The 22,423-nt window shown below is 37.2% G+C and overlaps 1 protein-coding gene across 1 annotated transcript in view; it reads left to right on the plus strand.

The window, feature by feature from the left end:
* Window positions 1-22,222, plus strand: part of LOC137283351 (uncharacterized) — a 117,615-nt gene extending 95,393 nt beyond the window's left edge. Inside the window, exons 3-6 of the mRNA XM_067814811.1 lie at window positions 2,521-2,768; window positions 15,644-15,819; window positions 20,802-20,955; window positions 21,728-22,222. Coding sequence (XP_067670912.1) covers window positions 2,521-2,768; window positions 15,644-15,819; window positions 20,802-20,955; window positions 21,728-21,975 — 826 coding nt within the window. The 3' untranslated portion in view covers window positions 21,976-22,222. The remainder of the gene's footprint in view (window positions 1-2,520; window positions 2,769-15,643; window positions 15,820-20,801; window positions 20,956-21,727) is intronic.
* The last annotated feature ends 201 nt before the right edge of the window (window positions 22,223-22,423 follow it).

Genomic DNA, 22,423 nt, shown 5'->3' on the forward strand with positions numbered 1-22,423 from the left:
CTATCACTCAAGAGTGAACTTTGTATGTTGTATCTCCAGACAAGAACAAGTAAAATATTTACAAAAAGTCATACAGAGAGACAAGATGTTTGTGTCACTGCCAGTGGCCGTGAGCTTCTATGAGTGGCATTATTCAGCAGTTGGGGAGTAACATGAGGACAAGCTTTATGGATTAACAACTTCTTTATTCAGATGATGCGACGTTTGACAATGTCCTTGACAATGATACAAGTATTTGTATTAAAACGACGCATCATCTGAATAAAGAAGTTGTTAATACTTGACAATGATACAAGAATCTGTATCAAAACATCGTATCATCTGAATAAAGAAATTGTTAATACTTGACAATGATACAAGAAACGTGGCATCATCTCAATAAAGAAGTTGTTAATCCATAAAGCTTGTCCTTATAGCGGTGGTCAGATTTAGAGTGATAGTATGAATTCGTACTCTGTCATCTCAATGTAATTCATAATGGACACTTTTTGTAAGAGAGGTAACTTAGAGTTACTTAGAGTAAGAGAGGTAACTTAGAGTTACTTAGAGTAAGAGAGGTAACTTAGAGTTACTTAGAGTAAGAGAGGTAACTTAAAGTTACTTAGAGTAAGAGAGGTAACTTAGAGTTACTTAGAGTAAGAGAGGTAACTTAAAGTTACTTAGATTAAGAGAGGTAACTTAGAGTTACTTAGAGTAAGAGAGGTAACTTAGAGTTACTTAGAGTAAGAGAGGTAACTTAGAGTTACTTAGAGTAAGAGAGGTAACTTAGAGTTACTGTTGAAATTGTTAGCTGGAGATGTTGACCTGTTAAGCTTGGGGTGTTTACATAATGGAGAAGAAGTAGACACTTTTCAGACTGTCACTTCAGGACACACTAGGTTAAACAGGTACATATAGTATTCCCAGAAATTATTGAGAATCATGTTGCGTCATGTAACTCATTACGTTTATTAACTTCTGGCGTTTTACTTACATAAACATGTTAAAACATCATCCTTTTACAGTCTCAGTCTTGTTTTAGTACTTTGTTAGACCTCCTCGCTCAACAATGCATGCCTGAATACGCCTAGGCACACTACCCATCAAAGTTTGTACGTAATCGTGTGACAGGGTATCCCAATATTGGACCACCTCGGCCTTCATATCTTCAATATTTCTCAGTCCCTTTTGGTTTATTCTGTCCTTCATGACTCACCACACATTCTCAATTGGGTTTAGGTCTGGGCTGTAACTGGGCCAGTCTAAAACTTGAACGTTTTTGCCCGACAACCACTGTTTTGTGTAGCGCGCAGTGTCTTTTGGGTCATTATCATGCTGGAAAATCCAGTCATCTTCATACAATGTTTGTGCTGTCGGAAGAAGGTGACCATTTAGAATGTCAACGTATCTTTCTTTTGTCAAGTTTCCCGTGAAAACACACAATGGCGTCACTCCGCGAGCCGATATGCCACCCCACATGTGAAACTTCGGGCTATGTTTTGGTCGCTGGTAGATAGGTTTGACAGTATCTTTGGTCCAAATTTTCACACAATTAGGGAAAAGCCAAACAGAACTTTCATCCGAAAAGAAAACATTATCCCAATCTTGATTTTCATGAGCCCGACACCAGTTTAAACGTTTTTCCTTTTGTGCATCTTTCATCAACGGCGAGGGAATTCTATGTTTTTTCACCCAATTAAGTCTCTGTAATTCCTGCCTAACTGTTTCATTGCATACCTGAGGACTTCCTCTGCTAATCATTTCATTTCTGATGTTCTCAACACTTTTCAATTTGTGCCTACTCACAATCTGCCCAAGTCATCGGCGATCCACAACACTGAATTTCCTAGGCCGACCTGCCCCTGCTTTGTGCTCTATCCCGGTTCCTGTTTGAATATTCTTCAAAGTTCTGTATCCTGTAGACAGAGGAATACCATGTCTACAAGCTAACACTTTAGCATTAGCCTCACCCCTTTCAAAATCATCAAGAATGAGCTTTCTTTTCTCTCTTGCTGTAAATTCTGCCATGTCAACACAGGAAGCCGTCTGCTCAGACAAGGGAGATAACTCTTGACGTAATGAGCTGCCTTCTAAGCCTTCAAGAGTTGTCTCCCTTATTTTAGTATGCTTAGTGCATAGTGAAAGCCCTTTTTCCAATCTTAGCATCATTAGAAAAAAAACAAAGATTTTCTCAATAATTTCTGGGAACACTGTAAAAGGATCAAACATGCATGAACAAAAATAGGTGATAAGATAACCGATTCAGGGTTAATTTGGATCAAGTCAAATAATGCTTCCTGCCTCAAATTTCAGTAACATTTAGCAATAAAGTTTGTTGGGTTTCTTTTTCTGCAGCAGGTAGATGAACTTAATGGCTTAATGTCTCTTAGGTGTTTTTTCCAATTTGGACTTATAGCACTTAACTTCCTCTTCTTAGCAGTGCCATATGTAGCCAAAAACGTCTGATGCAGCTTAATACCCAATACCCACTCACCATTATCAGTTTTCTGTTTGTATAAAAATGATCTTTGTTTGTTTCAGTGGAGAAAAGAAAAATGTTCGTCCAGGTGCTCCATCAGAGCCAAACGAATACAACTTCAACTATAAACGTCGAGGCCTGTTCCTAATCATCAACAACAAGAACTTCCACCCCAACACCGGCCAACAGACAAGGGAGGGAACTGATGTGGATGCTGAGAGACTTGAAGAACGCTTCCAAGATTTAGGTTTTGAGGTCAAGAGATATGATGACGTTACCAGATCAAGAATTTCGACTCTAATGTATGATGGTAAGTGGGGTTTTTTTTAATGTTATGTTAAGCATTGTCTTGTTGATATTTTGATAATGAATTCGCAGTTGACATGAATCAGTACTTTGGTTTTTAATGAAATATTAAGTAATGAATAAGGAATATGTCCCAATATGCCAGATATGGGGAATCATATGGTTTATTTTTTTAAATGTTAGTGCTGTCTCGTTTATTATTTTCAAATTGAAGATAAAAGCGTTTACTGAATTTTACTGAATATATTCAAATTTAACAGATGGAGGGAGAAATATAAATGAGTTTCATTCTGTTTCTCAATGAAATGTATAGCAATTTTCCAAATTTATGTGTCAGTTGTCTTAATTCAATACCCCCCAAAATAACCGGAGAAAACAATTTACTTTTTTCACAAGATTTCAGAAAGGTGGAAAGTACAGTTTAATGAATGAGTTTCTTAATTATCCATTTAAGTTCTAAATCAGAATTACGTTAATTGATGACTCATTGTTGAAGATGATCTTATTTCAGAATATGTGTCCTTGTTGATGTCAGGGAACCTAAAGATTTGTCTGTTTGAGACAATTTATTGACAAGATCTTTGTTTATTGATACTTTACTCTGAAACAAGTATTAGCACCTGTCAGTAGTGCTCTTCAAGTGTCACTTTGGATTTGAAAGGATCTCTTTTAAGTGTATAAAAAAATGTTGATGCCATTAGTATTAGTTGTGTGAATTTGTACAAAATGCCTAAACAAATGAAAACCAAGACCATTTATTCCCGTTTTAGTCTTAAATATCACCCAGATCCCTCATTAGTTGAAGCAGGTTTCTCTGATTTCATTTATCACTTCAGCTCTTGTGTTTTATTGCTTCTTAACACAAACTTCATGGTACTATTTACCACGCAACTACCATCTGGAAGCCAAGCATTAGTAATGGCTGTGTGGGAAGGAGAGATAAATCTTTGACCATCCAGCCTTAATGAAGACTTTGAGTTTTCCTGCCATGACTGGGTTCATTTATTTGGGCTTGATGCCTCTGTAGCTGTCGTACAATTCTGCAACTTAATGTTGTTACTTCTCAAAGTAAACGTCAAGAGAACATTCATCAGAGTCATATCTTCTGGCCAATTTCAGCAGTGAAAACAGTGACACTTTCAGAAGTTGTAATTCAATCAAGAAGATATGTTACAATGAGAATCACGTTTTTAGGCTTTACATCTTTGTGGCTTGTGAAATATGACAGATTTTAACAAAAACTCAACCTTACCTCAAAATTACATGCCACGAATTTTGACCTACTAGAATATGATCTTGACTAAAATGTTACATGACATATTTGTATCTGTGACTGATTTTTGTTTGCCTTACATGAACACATGGTGTAAATTTATACCCAGAGAATGGAGGGCTAGTGGTGTAATCCCTGGCCATGTCATGGTAGAGAGGACCTGTGAAGGTCCGGGTTAGAATATTGGTCTTCAGTAACTCCATGTTTGTTGGTAGAGGCGACTAACAGGATCAGGTGGTCAGGCTCTCTGATGGTTTGACACATGTCATCGGTTCCCAGTTGATAGATACTTATGCTGTTGATTGTCCGGTCAGACTCAATTCTTTACAGACTTCAGTATTTTTGCAGACTGTGATATTGCTGAGTACGGCATAAAACTAAACTCACTCACTTATGCTAGAAAAAGATGGTACATATTGTTACTTGCCTAGATTAAAAGATGGTACATATTGTTACTTGCCTAGTGCTCTGCAAATAAGGTGAGGAAAGAAGGACCTTATGCCTTTGGACCATAGCAATATAAAACCAGCATTAGTTTAAACAACTAGAAGACAGACATGGATGGATGGACAGGCAGACAAGACAGGGTGCATGCTTGTCACTATATACAGTGTGTGTGATAGTGATGAATGTGGCACTGAACCAGTATTCACCTGAGCTCACACTCGCAGATGGGACACTAATGACAGTTATAGATATTCCTTTTATGTTAATCATTTCTAGGTATTTAGTTCACTCTGCTGCTTCCACCTTGACACCAAACAATGAGTGAGTGAGTGAGTGAGTTTAGTTTTATGTCGCACTTAGCAATATTCCAGCTATATGGCAGGGGTCTGTAAATAACTGAGTCTGGACCAGACAATTCAGTGATCAACAGCATGGGCATCAATCTGTGCAACTGGGAACAGATGTGTCAACCAAGTCAGCGAGTCTGACCACCTCATCCCATTAGTTGCCTCTTACGAAAAGCATAGTCACCTTTTATGGCAAGCATGGGTTGCTGAAGGCCTATTCTACCCCTAACCTTCATGGATCACCAAACAATGAAAGCTTGTATAAATAATTGGTACTTGTTTAACTTGTTTGCTAATTTTTGTCATCTCGAATACATTTTCTCCAGAGAATCATCTTCAGTGATACAATATAAAATTGTGAATTTACGATAAAAAGTGAATATGTGACTGTTAGATGATTAGTACTTTGACTTCTGTTATTTGCTGTTTTGGCAAATGACCAGAAACACATACTGGGTTTTTACCACCAAGTGGAATAAATGGTCTCAGCTGCAAAAATTCAGGCCACTGTACTGTTACTTTCATGTTCAATAACATATGTTTACAAGACATAATCCAATAAACTAAGAGAAACATTTTATGTCCTCTGACGTATACACAACAAAACGAAATATGAAAGTACAGAGCTTTGTAGTATCAAATTTATCATTTTCATTTGATCTATCTTTTAATGGTTTTCATGAAAAAGTAAATTGAATGTAAAGAATCGTAACTGCTGCCTGAAGACCTTCTGGAAAGCCAGCTCAGTGTGACACTATTTGACTGACATGATTGCATTTGTTCAGATTGTAAGCTTCAAAGCAATGACATTGATCCTTCATCATGCCCAAATTGCTCTGTCAGTCAGCTAAGGATTGTTATGAGAATTTGTCCTGACATTGTTTGTATTGTTTGCAAACTTCAAAGAGCAGTAAACGTAACTTGAAGGTGTTATATCCAGTCGGCAGCTGTTACTGTATCGTATGTTTGTTGTAATTATCCTGGCTGGATATGGCGGCCCATAATTATACTAACAGCCCCCTTGTACATGCAGGGGAGCTGAACTAATGCTGCACAAGCAGGGTGTTTTAAGATGGTGACATTAATGGGTGAAGTGATTTTGCATTTACGTAAAAACATGTTGAGGACTGTGAGGCCCAGGGATTCAATATTTCCTTAGAGATGATTCTGATGTGGAGCAACAATGATGAGAGGAATAATGTCATTGGGATATCTGAAGAGTTTTGCTGACATCAACAATATGTGACGATTTTCTTTGTTTGGTTATGAAGGATGTGTACTCAGTTTGCCCTAGCCTCTGTATAGTGTAATAAAGTACATTTTCTCCCTGAACTAATATAGTTAAAGTATGAAGACACTTGGGTCTGATAAAGTACTGTCGGCGCCTTTGGTATCTCAACAAAGTATCTTAGAAATAATATTATTGTTTCATGTGGTGAACATGTGATGATATTGTGGATGGGGCATGCTTCTATGATTCTGATTATTTGTTCCAAGAGAGTTGAAGTCCTCATATATACCTGTGGATTTAAATTGTTTGATGTTGGATGTCCTGAAAAGGATGCATGTTTTTAGAAGAGGTTATTTGGCTTCTTTCACAGAAGCAGGGTACATGTTCCTCGTGAATGAGTTAGGTATTAATGCCACTTTAAACATTATTCCATTTATATCATGGCATGTCAGCTTAATGTAGCAAGACAGTCCGCAGTGATTCGGGTCTCAGATGTATATTGTTTGTTCATCACGCCGAAGACACGGGTTCAGTTCCCCACATGGGTAAAATGTGTGAAGCCCATTTCTGATGTCTCCTGCCATGGTGTTGCTGGAATATTGTGAAAAGCAGTGTAAAACTCTCTCACTCACTCACTCACTCACTCACTCACTCACTCATGTTTACTGCTTTGGTGGAACGTTCAAGCATGGCTATGGTGCTGAGAAAACTTGAATCACAACCAGGATTCAAACCCACAATTACAGGTTCCTAGTATGAACAAGGGATGCAGATCAGATCGAGGGGCCTTTGATAAATGAGGTTCCATTCCCTGTATGTCTTGGCTAAACATTACATCCTATCTCCTCCAAGACATGCATGCACAGACACACACCTTCTGGGGATGTTGTGTCGATCTTGAACTATCTAGTAGATCCTGATGTCTTAATATTGGCACTTCAAGTCATCATGTATGCTGAAGACAGTCTGTCTGTGGAGCTAATAACATAATGTTGGCCTTAGTTTTATTAAAAAATAAAAAGGGAAATTTGCTATGGACAGGAAGTAATGGGCTTGTCTGGACATGGCCGCCATATTGATGCATTATGGGTTAATGTGGGATCAAACATGGCGGCAGGCTGGATATCCAGATGATCCCTCTTAATTTATTGCACCACAGACTTAAGTTGCTGTTCAAGGGATAATTATTTGGGAAATGTTCATGGCAGTAATTGTAAGGAGAGATCTTTGTTTTCGAGATGACCTAGCAAGGCTATTTGTAAACAGCAAGAACATCGTAGCTGGCTAGTAGTATTAGCAATAATAGCAAACCTTTTACACAACTGAGTGTCTGGGATGGAAGGGGTGGAAGGTGTAGTCATTGGTCCCTCATTCAACATCTGTAAAATTTATAGGCATGAAGGATGTATTCACTAGTCCTCCATGAAGAATCCAGTGTTATTTAAATGTCAGAAATGGCACATTATTCCATGGCAGTTGTCATTAAGTAATGACAGGCTGTTATCTTGTCATGCTGGACATAATTTAACATTGGATAATTGGTTACCTACTTTTTTTAAGTCTATTGGATATAAGCTTCTCTCAGTGTGATGCTATTGAATGGAACCAATATTCTCTACAGAAATCAAACATGACCTCAAAACCTCAGAGACTTTGACATGTTTATGAGAGCACCCCAGAAACAAACACATTGTCGTTTCCCAAGATTTATCAGAAAATAGATGGTCTTCTAGGACAAGAAGTGGTCTGGGACATACGAGTAAATATTGATTAGGTTGTACTTGTACATTATTCTCACATTATTATAGGTTTATGATGTGTACATTTTTGATTATCAGAATTGTATAACCACCTTGATTTACACACAGTTTGTAATATGCTTGGTTGCTCTTACGTGCCAGTAAAACTTTTAGCTGCATTGAATCATTTAGAATATAAGTTTGAATGCTGTCAGAATGTTCATGTTATTCTTTTGGTATCATGATTATGTTTGCAGAAATGTTTTAAATGGCTGGCATATATTTATCAGGTCATAGTTATACAAAGACTTGGTCAAAACAAGTGGGAATTGAACATTTCTGTGCATTTAAATACTTATCGTAGACAATTGGAGAATCTATCTTTGAAAGGTAAGCAACAGTATCAGTCAAACTTTATTCTCTAGCCATATACACTTTGTGAGATGCATTAGAACAGCATTGCAGTATATGTGGATAGATTGTTCCTCAAGATCCACTGGATACATGAATATTGGTCATATGTGACAGGGATAGAATATTGGCTATATTACACAGTAGGAATATTGGCTGTATTACACAGGCAGAATATTGCTTTGCTTGAAATCAGTATTGATTGCTGCGGGATGGTTCAATTTACAATCTTACGTGCATGCAGACTTGATCACAATCGCATAGCTGTCTTCTGGGTGAGGTGATACAGTCAGGAAACATCAGATTTATGAATGCCAAATATATTTTACGTGTTCATTGTGTCTGTGATGGTCTGAACATGGGTCATGTGTTAATACTTACTATGGCTTAAATATATCAAAGATGGTTTTATTGTCCATATTATACACTATGTCCACATATTTTACATGAATAGGTTGCCTTAAACACCCAATGTGCAGCTGATCTGTGATCTGTATTACAAGCAGTGTATGGTTTTTGGGTGTCTTTATTGCATATTGTCTTAATAGGGAAATATGATGAATGCTGAACTACCAATGGTCACTTGTATATTAAAGTTAATTTTCTCCAGTTCTAAGGCTGTTACTGGTAACTTACAGTGCATGGTACTTCGCGTCGAAGTGATGAGCAGGTATTAATATAGCTAATAATGGAAGCTAGTATCCATGTTGGACATTTGCACTCCTGTTGCAATACATCAGTGAATTTTAAAAGGCCATGTCCTGTGAAGTTTAGATCATAATCTTTCACTGAAAAATCTACAACAAACACAAAACCAAAAATATAGAATAGTAAAGGTCAAAATAGGGTGTCTACCTTTTGATGCAGTTATGTTGCCAAACAATTGCCAAACAATTAGGAAATAAACATACTGTGTTGGAAAATCAGAGGTATATAACATAATGAAATTATAATAGCTCAAGTAGCGTGAGGTTTTAAGTACAAAATTAAGAGATGTTATAATTTTGTTATATACCTCTGATTTTGCAACACAATACATTTTTTGCATTCTACCTTAACCGTGTTATTCAGATTTTAAACAAATACCTGAAGTTTTGGAAAATCAGAGGTATATAACATGATTATATACCTCTGAATGACGTTGATTAACCAGTCACAATCCAGTATTTACTGAAGTCATGGTATAATGCAAATTGTCACTTCTCTGAAACTGTTTATCAAAATCAATTGCTATGATTTATTTCAATCTTTAGCAAGTCATTTAGAATCCTATTATGTGTCATTGTCTTGTCTTTTAAATAAGTCCCTTGGGGTTCCCATCTCCCATCCCGTCATGTTAAATTCTCTTTTGACTAATTTTATGATCAGGATTGATGTCAGTAGACCAACAGCGGAAAGATTGTTTCTGAAGTCTTTCATATATTTCCTCACAATGCTGAAAACCCTGTCTGTGAATAGAATGATAAAGAGAGTAAATTTATTAATCAGATAGCTGTTCAAAAAATGTGTGAAATGTGACATTTATTACATGCATGGAAAAATATCAAGTGAAGAAATTTATTATGTTTGTGTATAGCTGTGTATGAACTTTAAACAAGCCATAAGCTGTATGACATGAAGTTATAAAGTATAAACATGACTGTTAACAATTTTTAAATTCATACATCATTATTTGGAGAACACAAGAAAATTTATTTAGTTTCACTGAAAAGATGTCTAACTGGATAAATTATAGCTGGAAGTCTATCACACACAAATTCTTTATCAATAGACCTGCATAACATTCAATTTTTGATGATGTACTTTTCACTTTTCATCTGTATTTTAAGATTTTCTTGGGTCAGACTGGAAGATGATTTCGTCTTCTTGAGATCTTTGTCATGACTTGTCTAGTTGCTAAGCATTTAAACATTGATGTTTAACTTTTAATGGTTGAGATTTAACATTGTTACATAAGAATAACAGCGAAACAATTGTCATGAACTATTTAACCAACAGGAAGAAAATATTGTTTTGCTCAGACAATTGCTGAAAATAATTTTCCAAATATGTGTGTTCCTACTTGTAATGATTTTGTTATTTTGTTATGCTGGTAATGTCACAATGGCAATTTAATTAAATATGCCAGAATGTCTGTTCAGTGACATGAGGTCTTCAGGCATAGAGTACAGTATTGAACTTGTAAAAGTGCCATTGTGTCTTTAATTTACCAATGTCCTTGCATCAGTTTATTCCATTTGTTTTTCAGGCTGAGCCTGTTCTTGGCAAAGAGTGGGTGTACTGTAAAACTTCAATCACAGTTTCTGACAGATTCTGTAAGAGCTATCAAATTATGATTAACAGTTAAGTCAAATTTGTTAGTTCCAAATAAGAGCCTTGCTCAAGAGCATGCATTAATTCAATGACAGAATAAGAACTAACAAAAGGTGCTTACACTTTACATTTAATCATAATGATCTAATGTACTTGCCTATGTGTTGTTGCACTATTCTAACTATATGGTGTTGCTTATAAATAGTCATGTCTGGACAAGACAATCAAGTGATCAACAGCATGAGCATTGATCTATGCATCCGGGAACCGATGACATAGGTCAACCAAGTCAGCAAGCCTGACCACCTGATCCCGTTATTCAGCTCTTATGACAAGCATAGTTGCCTTTTATGGCAAGCATGGGTTGATGAAGGCCTATTCCAATCTGGATCTTCATATGTGGTGCACTGTACAACTGCAATGAATTACAAATTTTTTTTTATCATCCTGGAAACATTTCTTGTACATGAGAGTTATCCTATTCACGATATTTGACTACCGTAGATATATTTAGTTCTTTAGTGTACATTACATTCAGCAGACTGTAGAATTTGTCTGAGAATTACTAAGTATGCTTCATGTTGAGTCTCTCTGTTCTTCCCACTGATTGTTGGATAAAGCATATCATTCATATATATAGTATGAATGAATGCATGAATGTTGAAAATAGGAAAATCAGAAAGTTAAACTGCTACATTAGAGAACCTTCGTATAACACCTTACATAAGGATGGGTGAATAAGTGAGTATTTTAATAGGTTTTAGCAATATGAAAGCATGAAACACCAGAAAGGGTCACACATTGTAACCATGAATACGGTAAAGCCCTGACCTTCTTTGTGGTGCACTGCTGCTTTCATAACTACCACCTATCAATGTACTGTATCAAACTATTGTTCAAACTGAGACAAGAAACCCATCTTGTCCAAATGGATCATTTAACCCTATACATTAGTACATTTGCAGATTCAGAGGCAGATCCAACATTTGAAAAACTGTGATCCATGCAATGCCATTCCATGTCAGATGTCTTATTAAGAGTTGCTGAACGCATCTGGTACACAGATCTGTCAGTGATTTCAGGTTTGATCTTGGCAGATAATGGGTGACCAGTAGTTTGTGTAAAAAACAACTTTGTGTTGTTACTAGATTTTTACAATACATTCTTCCAAGCCTTTGTCAGATGTCGAAAAGTCATTAGAAATTTTTGGACCATCCCAAAAAGTTAACCGTGTTAAATGCTTGTAGGACAAAAAACAGACTTTGCTTACTCTCTGTCAAGAATAAAAGGACATACTGGAAAACCTTTTCCATTTCTGTTTTATCCGAGGATATACTTGAGCTGTCAGCTTTATGTTATACCATTGAAATACATTGTCTATTCCCTGTTGAATCATTCTTGAGATTCAGAATTCCTCCTAAGATTTGGGGACTAAGAGACAATGGATTACCAACATAGCCACCATTTCCTATTGTCTGATTGTAATGATGCTTCGATCCATTGTGCTTTCCTTCAGTGGATAACAATGGTCACATTGTGTCATGTTTTGTCTATTGTCTCTGAGTAATGGCCACCATTGTTATGTGATTACCATAACTGTGAGAAAACAGGGCTTGACATTTGTTGTGGTAGACTCAGAGCAAGTCTGCATAAAACCATGTTATCTGAATGGTTGAAATTAGTTGTATTGTCTGAGAGTGTTTCTGTGTGTCGGGGCACAGAATTAAGTTACGACTACAATGAAATATGCGAAAACATGTAGGGAACCAGACGTCTTCTGGGACATAAATCCAAAAATTAGTTCAAAAGTGAAATATCAACTTTGGCATAAATGTAAGGAAACTTGTACAGTGTAAGAAATATTGTTCAAGTGTTCCTTATCAGAATCTTACTGTTAAAAGTCAAAGATAAAAGAATCTCCTCACTGGCCTATGTCTTGGCAAGCTGCATATGATCAGCATCCTAGTGACATTTTGATCCTATCCTGCATCACAGTTAGTCAGATATTCTTATAGAACATGTGCTGAATGTATCAGACACAATAATTGAAGACGCCTTATTTGGTTTGTGAAAAATCTGGTCTGAGAATACCAAGTAGGGGATGATCGTAATTTGGTTTGTTTGGAGCCCATTGAGCTCCTTGGGCAAAGAGATGCAGTTGTATTGGATTAGACACGACCTTCAGAGCTATTCTGGACTAGTTAGGCTTGTAATGAGATTGTGTGGGATCAAAATGGATACATCACGAGCCACAGCCAACATGACAGCCCATACACCAGTCACAGCAGGTGTGTAAATCACCACTGAAGAAATCCTGAATGCCTTCGATATTTTCATCTTTCTCAAGCTGTTTTATTTACACACCTAGGACAGATATAGACAACCTATTCATCATTAACATTCTGTTAGCAGCCTTAATTCTTGTTGTGTTCCTTGTGACACTAATGGAGGTTATGGTAGAGTTGTTAATGTCACAGAACATACTGCCATAGATTGTTTTGTTCAAAATGTGCAACTTTTGTTAAAAAGGAATCCTCAGTGTTAAGTGTTTTTGAAAGTACACAAGTTGAATGATAGTCATATTGTCTGAACACTGGGAATAGATCATTGTCATAGATCACCTCAAATGAGTGCGAACATTTTGATATGTATTGATATCTCACTATCACCACAGCCCCCCACAAATCTTTTTAACATCATCAACTGATAATTTTTGGTGCAGAGTCAATTACTTACAGCTTACCATGATTCAGATTGTATATTGCTGTGTGCAGCACTACGTAGCACTCACTGATGCCATCTCTTGGATAATGTTGTATGTACCCTGGGTGAATAATTTGAGACATAATATACATTTGGTGTATGGTATTAATTGAGTGTTCATCCCCTAATGGCCATTAAAACTCAATGCACAAATTAATGGAGGCAAGCTCCTCACTCCATGATATCTTGAACCGTCAGAGCAGTGAAGCTTGGCCATTCTGATGGTACCATTTTTTTTTTCATACTGACTAATGGGGATGAGTCCTGATGTCATTGTAGAAATACCTTTTAGCTGAGGTCACTTGCGAACACCTCACACCAAAACTTGGAACCACAGAGGTGGAATGGCTGAAATTAGTGGCTTAGGGTCACACTTACTGAATCACAGTGATTAAGCATGTCAGCATGACATGACATGACTGCATCAACAGGTACTGTGACATGTCAGTCAGATGCAAATAGGGACTTGGACAGGGTTGCAGACAGGGCCTAGATTTTCAAAGATGTCTTATTGCTAAGATAGTCATAAGTCAATGTTAAATTATGTCACTTATGACTATCTTAGTGCTAAGAGAGCTTAAAAAATCTAGGCCTTCGCTGCTCTCTTAGCGCTAAGATTAATGAATCTTAGAGTTGTAAACTAATGTATGTATGTAGCAGCTCTCTCAGCACTAAGATTAATGTACCGCTTTGATATTGTAACTTAGTGAGTTTAGTTTACAATCGATCAAGATTACTTACAGAAATTTAATCTCTCTATTGCAAGTATCATTCTTAAGACCTTTGGACAAAGATCTTGTGCAAACTCTTGTAATTTACAGTAGAAATTTCAACTGAATGAACTCATGTTCTCTTCTTCTCTTCCTGTACTCAAGTCACGGCTTAAAACTTATCCCTTTCACACATACTACTCCTGATCGGATCCTTTTCATCACATCTGCTTTGGGCAATGCTGTCGTGTCATAAGACAGTTGTCAATATTGTAGGTGGCCAGGAAGACAGCTTAACTGTTGCAAGGAAATATCAGTTTTTTGGGCCCAGTACTCTGAATATCTGAATTAATATGTCCAGTTTTTGGACCCATGACAATGACAGTGTAGAGTTAGCAGAATATTGCTTGACTCATATTTAACACTGTTTGAGGTATGACTCTGACACATTCTTGCATACATTTTGGGTACAGATGGACTTAGTCATTGAATTATACTTAGTTGGTTAAACATTGCTTTGGCAGCATTCCAGTTTTATCATGACATTTTACCCTTGATGAGATAGGACAGGCTACAGTGATACAGGCCTGACACATTTTCAGCTCTGGTGAAAGCTCTAGTTTTGGACTTGAGTATAAAATCAGGGAAGATAACTCATGCTACTGGAATAACAATGCCTTCATTTGACTTTGCTGATGCTTTGTCACAAAACAGATGTGGGTATTTAACCCAACTATTGTGCTGTACACATGTACATGAATACAGTGTTTTGTTGCCCTGATTTTATGCCATTGATACCCACAAGCCTGAAGTATTTCTGTTGCAATGCAGGGTTCAAACTTACAGTTCCATTGTGTCATTGCACTGTAGTATCTACAGGTTAGAAAACGTCATCTTCAGTTGGAATAAAGAAATCAAAATATTTCATAGAGATATAGTTTTCACTCAGAGTATTCAATTTAGAACTGACTTCAGTACAAGTTTGTAAATGAAAATATATGTTAAGTCAAGTCTTATTTAGAAATATACTGGGCAACAAACGTTTTGGAAAAACGAAATTGCATGAAAGTGTGCATTCATGTTTATGTCTTCTACTTAAAAACTAAAAGCCAGAGTTGCATTTCTTTTGCTGTTCAATAATATTTTAATGGGTTGTGTATTTAGACAATCACATGACTATGGAAAACAGTATGAAATAAGTTCTGCTGGGTTTTTTTAATGAATGTAGTTCCTGCCTATTCTTTTGTATATCAATACAGAGGCTAAGTCTACTGATAGGTGGGGCATTAAATGTTTTCAGTTTATAGAAGTGAATTCAGAAATAATTGCTTGTGAGCCATCAAATGCCACAGGATTACTTACAGTTAATTTATTTTTGTGTCATCTGAACAATGACCTGTTCCTTTCAGCATGTTCAGGATATGCACATTTAGTGTCACTCATACAACAGCTAGGCTGCACAGGCAGCATTTAATGACATTGTACCCCATGGCTGGTTAGACTGGGGCCAGGGAAATTTTATGATCATCAATTTGCAAGTGACTTTTATGTCAAAGATCAATTTACACTTGCCAACAATTGCCCTGAATCCTGAGTCAGACCTGTTAATGGTTCCAGTTAACCATTTGACTGATTCTCTTTTCAGCTGCCGCCTATGATCACTCGAACGCTGACTGTTTTGGGTGCGCCATATTGAGCCATGGACTGGAAGGCCGAGTATATGCCACTGATGGTTACATCTCCCTTGAGCTCCTAGTTATGCCATTCAAGGGAGACAGGTGCCCATCTCTGGTGGGAAAACCCAAGCTTTTCTTTCTCCAGGTTGGTATTGCCATATTACATTATTAGACACAGGTGCCCAGTTTAGCATAGGTGCTCCTCTCACAAACTCATGGTTATGCTATCCATGAGACATGGACACCCACTTTTTCTCCACATTTTTTCTTGACCCTCATTTAAAGAACTCTTGACCTTATTGTTCAGATTGATGTACTGGGCTGATTAAGAGATTCAGGTGCTCCACTCCAGTGCTTCTTCACTAAAGACAATGCCTGTGGAACAGGTACCCTACTTAATCAATGGGTGTGTGTTACAACAATGATGCTTACCCTGCTGAATTACGCTAAATAAAATAAACAAACCAAAACCAACTCAGTAGCACCAGGGTTGTGACTTAGCGAGGTCCACCTGTGACCGGGTGTAACAACCTTGGAGTCAACTTTGTTTTCCATGTTGTCACAATCCCTAGTGTACAGTGAGTGAGTGAGTGAGTGAGTGAGTGGAGTTTAATGTCACACTCAGCAATATTCCAGCTATATGGCAACAGTCTGTAAATAATCAGTTGCTGAAGGCCTATTCTACCCCAGGACTTTTCACGGGTTGTGTACAGTACACAACCTTGTGCACTTAAAAGAACAGACAAATCCATTGGTATATGACCAGATGGTGGCAACATGACTACGTCCATAAACCTAGTTGTGGGTACAGCAAGGTGCAGTAAACTTGGACAAACTACTGTGACTGTGTGTTTGGACAAGAGAGCCACAATAAACTGTCAGCAGGGGTTAAAAGTTGTATACTTCCCAAGGAGTCGAGATTGATCATATGGTGAGATGTTAAGATTAATATCCAATGATAGAGGGAAACAGAAACAAATACCAGCACCTTGAGCAAGCACTAGTTGCATGAATATGTGTGCTATATAAATATTTAAAAAAACAACATCCAAAAAAACCCAAAGCAACTCATTCTAAGTGTAGTTTATTAGTTTCTGCCAAGTCACTTGGAAAAATTGTTTTATTTTCTCACTGCAAGTCTCAATATACATGGATGGATATAAGGTATGTTCTCAACCACTGGTGCGATTTTCTCCTTATACTTTAAGTATGCAAATAAAGGCGAACTTATCAAGAGAAGATGGAAAAATTGGCCTGAGCCAACTGAACACTGAGCTCATCAGTGAATGCAATGGCCATTGCTCTCTCGCGTGTTGAAGGAGTATGCTTGTGTAAAGTCCAACATGAATTAAGCACCTTTCAGTAAAACAAAACCAATAAATGGCTTCCACTGATGGCTTCCTGTCCTCCTCCCGGAGGTAATATTGTGAAATCTTTGACAGGGTATGACAGATAACCTTGTAAATGAAACTGCTTACCCAGCCACACGGTGCACCAGACTGTATATCCTCAACTTTTGTGGAGGTGGAGATACTGCTTTTAAACGCCAGCTGTCTAAGCTGTGAAGGCTTCAGGATGCTAGTATCTTTCCAAGTAGATTTGTCAGGTTGTTCCACTTTGTCATTTCCATCAATAAACTTCAAAGACCAGGTGCACACTGGTACCTAAAAATGTTGGCAAAAATCAATTCTTGTTCCAGCTCATTTATATCTTTTTCTTGTATGTATATTGTGATATGACATGAACAGGTAACTCGAAGTCTAAGAACACATGAGAGAAACAGATACAGTGATCATGCATGTGCATGCACACACACATAATCAGACTCACTCACAGACTAAGTCTCTGAATATATATAATTTTCATAGTAACAAATAAAACTATTTTAATTGAAAAGGAGACCCAGGGAGACCAGAAATTCAGAACCTGAGGAAATCTAGATTTGCTTCATTTAAGGCTTTAGCACTGTAGAGAAGGCTTGGCAGTAGGCAAAATAATGTGATTCAGGGACTATGAGACAGACTAGCTCACTCACACAAACTCATATCAAACAAGATATTTAGAGGCAGCATTTAACACCAAGATTACTTCCAGTACAGTTGTCATTGAAGATACCTGTGTATGCTGTGTTTTAGTTAAAAATATGATTAGTTTCACATCTCCTTTCTTCTGAAGAGCAGCGTCAGATATCTAATCGTGATTTCTTTGAGGGAAGTAATTTTCAAAATTTTAACCAAAATCATGATGTTACTAATTTTATATTGATGATGTTTGTCTTATATCTTTCAAACCTATCAGTCATTATTTAGGTACCTAAGTCCATTAGATTATACAAAAATAGAAGTAATTCAAACTGTAGAACGTAGGATCAGCAGTGTCATATATTTTTCTGTCAGTATATCACATTTATACAATACACACATTCTAATCATTAAACATTCTAAGCATCTCCAAGACAGAAGCCATTCCTTCTGCTAACCTATTTTTGTTTACCGACGTTTTCAAAGACTGTAATTCTTCATTCATCTCCATATTCATGAAGAAACCGAGGTGAAAACTTGCTCTCCATATTTCCCATCTGTGTAGCAGCACATGCTGTTATTAGTGACCTCATCTCTTACATGAAATACTGAATAACAAGAAAGACATGGTCCCCTTTGGTAATTCTTTTGTCTGTGAACCAGACACCTTGTCTTCAATGTCGTACTGTTCCTGGCCAGGAAAGTTATCTTCTGTGTGTGGTGGTGCATAATGACGTCCCATGTGAGTCTGAACGTCAGCCATCCATTACCACAACACTGGACACGTATGATGCTTGCAGGAACGTAACATCATTTCTAGTTATATTCAAGTTAATATTTCTAAAGGGTCATCCAAAATGTATCGGATGTTAACCTCAGAATATTTTTAGAACTTTTCAGAGTTAGATTACTGTCAGTTTGGCAAAGAAGTGAACAAGGATGTATCGCGCCAGAACTTCTTGTGCAGAATGGTGTCCCTTTACCGACAGAATTTGCTGGTTGTGATATGAATCACCATGATGACTATCAGAAATAATCCATAACCTGCTGAACAGAATAAAACAGTTAGAAACCATCCTCTAGTATGGTATCACTGAGAAAGGTAATTTATTACGATTAATCTGTTGAAGGGGCAAGAAATTGATTTGATGGTTTGTTGCATACAAAGTAGAATTTATCTTTATTAATCTTTTCATGTATTTGAGAAGCTGTTTACAGATTTTTTAAAAAGTTAGTTGTGTCCAAACATGGATTTGAATAGCAAAGCATATATGACTATTCGTTCACTGGGGCACAAACACGAGGCGTGGTGATGTTACAAGTGTCATGTCATGATGTCACATACAACAACATTACCATGTGGCTATCCATGTGCATCTAGTTCTGTTACACAACATTTTACTTTACTGTAAAATTAGACAATAAATTGGTAACCCCATACAACCACATACCCCAGTATCTATTCCAACCCAGCACATGTCACACCCTACCAACCTTCCACATCCTACACCTCCCCAACCCAGTACACGTTTCACCCACCCAACTCAACACATGCCACACACTCCCAACCCACCACATGCCACACACTCCCAACCCACCACATGCTCTTGTTCTGGGCACCCTGTAGACCTTGACTTGCCTCAGTTTGTTGGGAGATGTCAGCTGCATGCTGTAATGTCATGATAGATTTATCAATTTTTTCTTAATCACTAATTTGTCCTTTTTAAACTAAATCAATTGGGTTTACCAGAACTCATCAATTCCCAAGATTTTGCACCAAGTTGTTCATGATTCCTTAATCTCCTTAAGTTTAACAAGCACACATGTAAATACATGCGATCACAGACAAATCTGTTAAATTACATGGACACTAGATATTTTAGTTTCTGCTGAATATTTATACTTTCCAAGAGCAAGGAAAATGCAAAATTATCTTTTAAAGTAGGTAAGCCACTCTCCTAAGATATTCTTAGAAACATACTTGGAGCTGATTTTAAAGCAATGTTTATGCCATAACCATTGCAGTCTATCCGAAGATGTTTATACCAAAATAATTAGTGAAAACTGAGCTTACATGATCTTAAACCGTTGTACTGCAGCTCCTCTGACATAGGGTGGTCTTTGAACAGTGACTCCTTTATGCAGAACTTACAGTGGTGTTTAAACAACAACTTCTTTAACCCAAACTTAAGTCGTATTATAAAAATTTATACTGCAATAGCAAATTCATCATTAGGGGATCTTATTTGTTTGATGTTAAAATAATCAGTCACAAACAATATTTTTCATTTTTTTATTTCAACTACATGCGCATGGATGGGTAGCAGATGTGAGAATTTTAAAGAAATTCTGGAAAGAACCACAAAATCAATACTTTTACTGTTACTTGGACAGGGGAGCTGTTAAAAATATGTTCAAGTTATTGTAAGGGACACAGAATGTCACTTGCTGACATTTGCTGGCAGTGGGGTTACATACTGAGTAGACTAAGGCTTAGTCTCTGAATATAGAGCCTTAGCCGTGCAGGGAGGGCTAGGCTGTAGGGAAGATGATGTGGTTGAGGGACTGGGAGACAGGCTACATAATGATTATTGTGTTTGCCTGTCTGACTTATGACCTGGGTTTGATTCCTCTTTTGGATTGAAGGTGTGAGCCCCGTTTCTGGTGTCCCTGGAAACGAAATTGTTGGAAGATGGCTCGAAGCCACAGCAATCCATGTGCCCTGTAAATATTTGATTGCCTTTCAATGGACTTGTTTCTCTAACAGTGAGTGAAGTCCCCCAAAGAACCTTGCAAGAACCTGTGGTGTTTGGAAATACATTGATTCACCAATGCTATCATTCATTTCACTGTTTTTTCCCAAATATGTTTTTCAAATATATTGATAATCAAAGAAAATTGTCAGGCTTTGAATTCAAAGATATATTGTTTGTCTTGTTTGTAGGAAAATCAAAAACATGGAGTTCAATTAGGTTCTGTAGATGGGAAACTAACAGTATTGATAACACACAGGTGATACCTTTGTACAGAAGACAGATGACATGTTTGATTTTTTTCTTGATTATCGCCAGTTTGGCACAAGTGTATGGAATGTTGTCTTCTCCAGGCTTGCCGAGGAACGAAGATGGATTATGGAGTACATGTGTCTGACTCAAGTCTGTCATCCAAAGACGAAGATGAAATAGATGCTGCCAACAGTGTCAGCATACGCAAGATTCCCATTGAAGCTGACTTCCTGTTTGCATATTCAACTGTACCAGGTATGAGTGTTGGATGGATGGATGGATGGATGGAAAAGTTGTAAGACAAAAAGTCATATCTTACCATCATGCAGTTTGTCATATAACTTAGTGCGAGATAACGAAGATTCATCATAAGTAACGTACCATATACATAGAAAGTTTTTTGTATGGGGCTACTATATGCAGCGATATATAGAATACTAATTATGAGCAGGGTGTAATTTTCACACTTCTTAAAAATAACTGTTCATGTTGAGGTGTAAATTTTAATTATGTGGAGACAACAACTCTACACAGAGAATTTCAGTTTGGTATGATGTTGTCTGTGAAATAGACTTCCTACCTCCATGTCCTGCTGGGATACTTGGAGGAACAGAGGGACATAAGTCCCATTCAGGCATGCAATGCAGTCATGTCCATTTATTTAACATCTGGGCTGGCTCACCTTGCTATTTCGAGGTGGAAGGTGTTGAGAAATAACTCCGGGGATAGATACACTGTGTTACATGTGATAGCGTAAATAATGAACCAATAGCCCAGTTGGCTGTGTAAATTTTGTTCGTTCATCTGAACTTACAGTTATACAATATCTGTATAAACATGATGACAATTTGAACAGTCCACGTGTATGCATGATATTGCCTTTATATGTTATGTGTATTAAACATATATTACATCCTGTCTCCATGTGTATGCATAATATTGCCATAGTATGTTATGTGTATTAAACATGTGTGTTATGTATTATTATGTTATATATTACATACTGTCTTCCTGAATTGTATTTCAGGTTATTATTCCTGGAGGAACAACCAGGACGGCTCTTGGTTTATACAGGCCCTGTGCATAGTGTTGGAGAACTATGGTATAAAAATGGAGCTTCTGCACATGCTCACACATGTCAACAGGATTGTTGCCTATGAGTTTGCGTCCTGCACGGACCGTGAATTCACGGACAAGATGAAACAAATGCCATGTGTTGTTTCCATGCTGACTCGATATGTTTTTTTCCGACACAAGAAACAAGACATCAGATGAGGAAGTCTCCATGGATGGTACTTTGCTTTTGGAGTTGAATATTCAAGAAAGTGTTGCCATAGAGATGGCGACCTAGTAATGGCCTTGTCTGGCTTCGAGAATTACAGATGACTTATTTTGAACAAGACCTTTTTTGAAGATCTGATGTAAACATTGTTTTAATCGATGTTGAGGTTTATGAAAGCAAGAGCAAGGAGAGATTCTAACTCTGTAATTGAAAGTGAAAGTATAATGATTGGTGTACTGGTAGTATGTATTAGTTCTGTGTAAAACACTTTGATTTGCTTTCCACATGCTCACTACACATTGAGAGAGGTTATGCTTGATGCGGTGATACGAGGGGCTATGAAAGAGTTCATAGCATATAATACTTCTGATGTGTGGATGATAAAAGTAAATGTATGATAATGAACAATGATTTATATCATTCTTTAAACATAATATCGAC

This window comes from Haliotis asinina, chromosome 5 (assembly GCF_037392515.1).
Source record: "Haliotis asinina isolate JCU_RB_2024 chromosome 5, JCU_Hal_asi_v2, whole genome shotgun sequence".
Taxonomy (NCBI): domain Eukaryota; kingdom Metazoa; phylum Mollusca; class Gastropoda; order Lepetellida; family Haliotidae; genus Haliotis; species Haliotis asinina.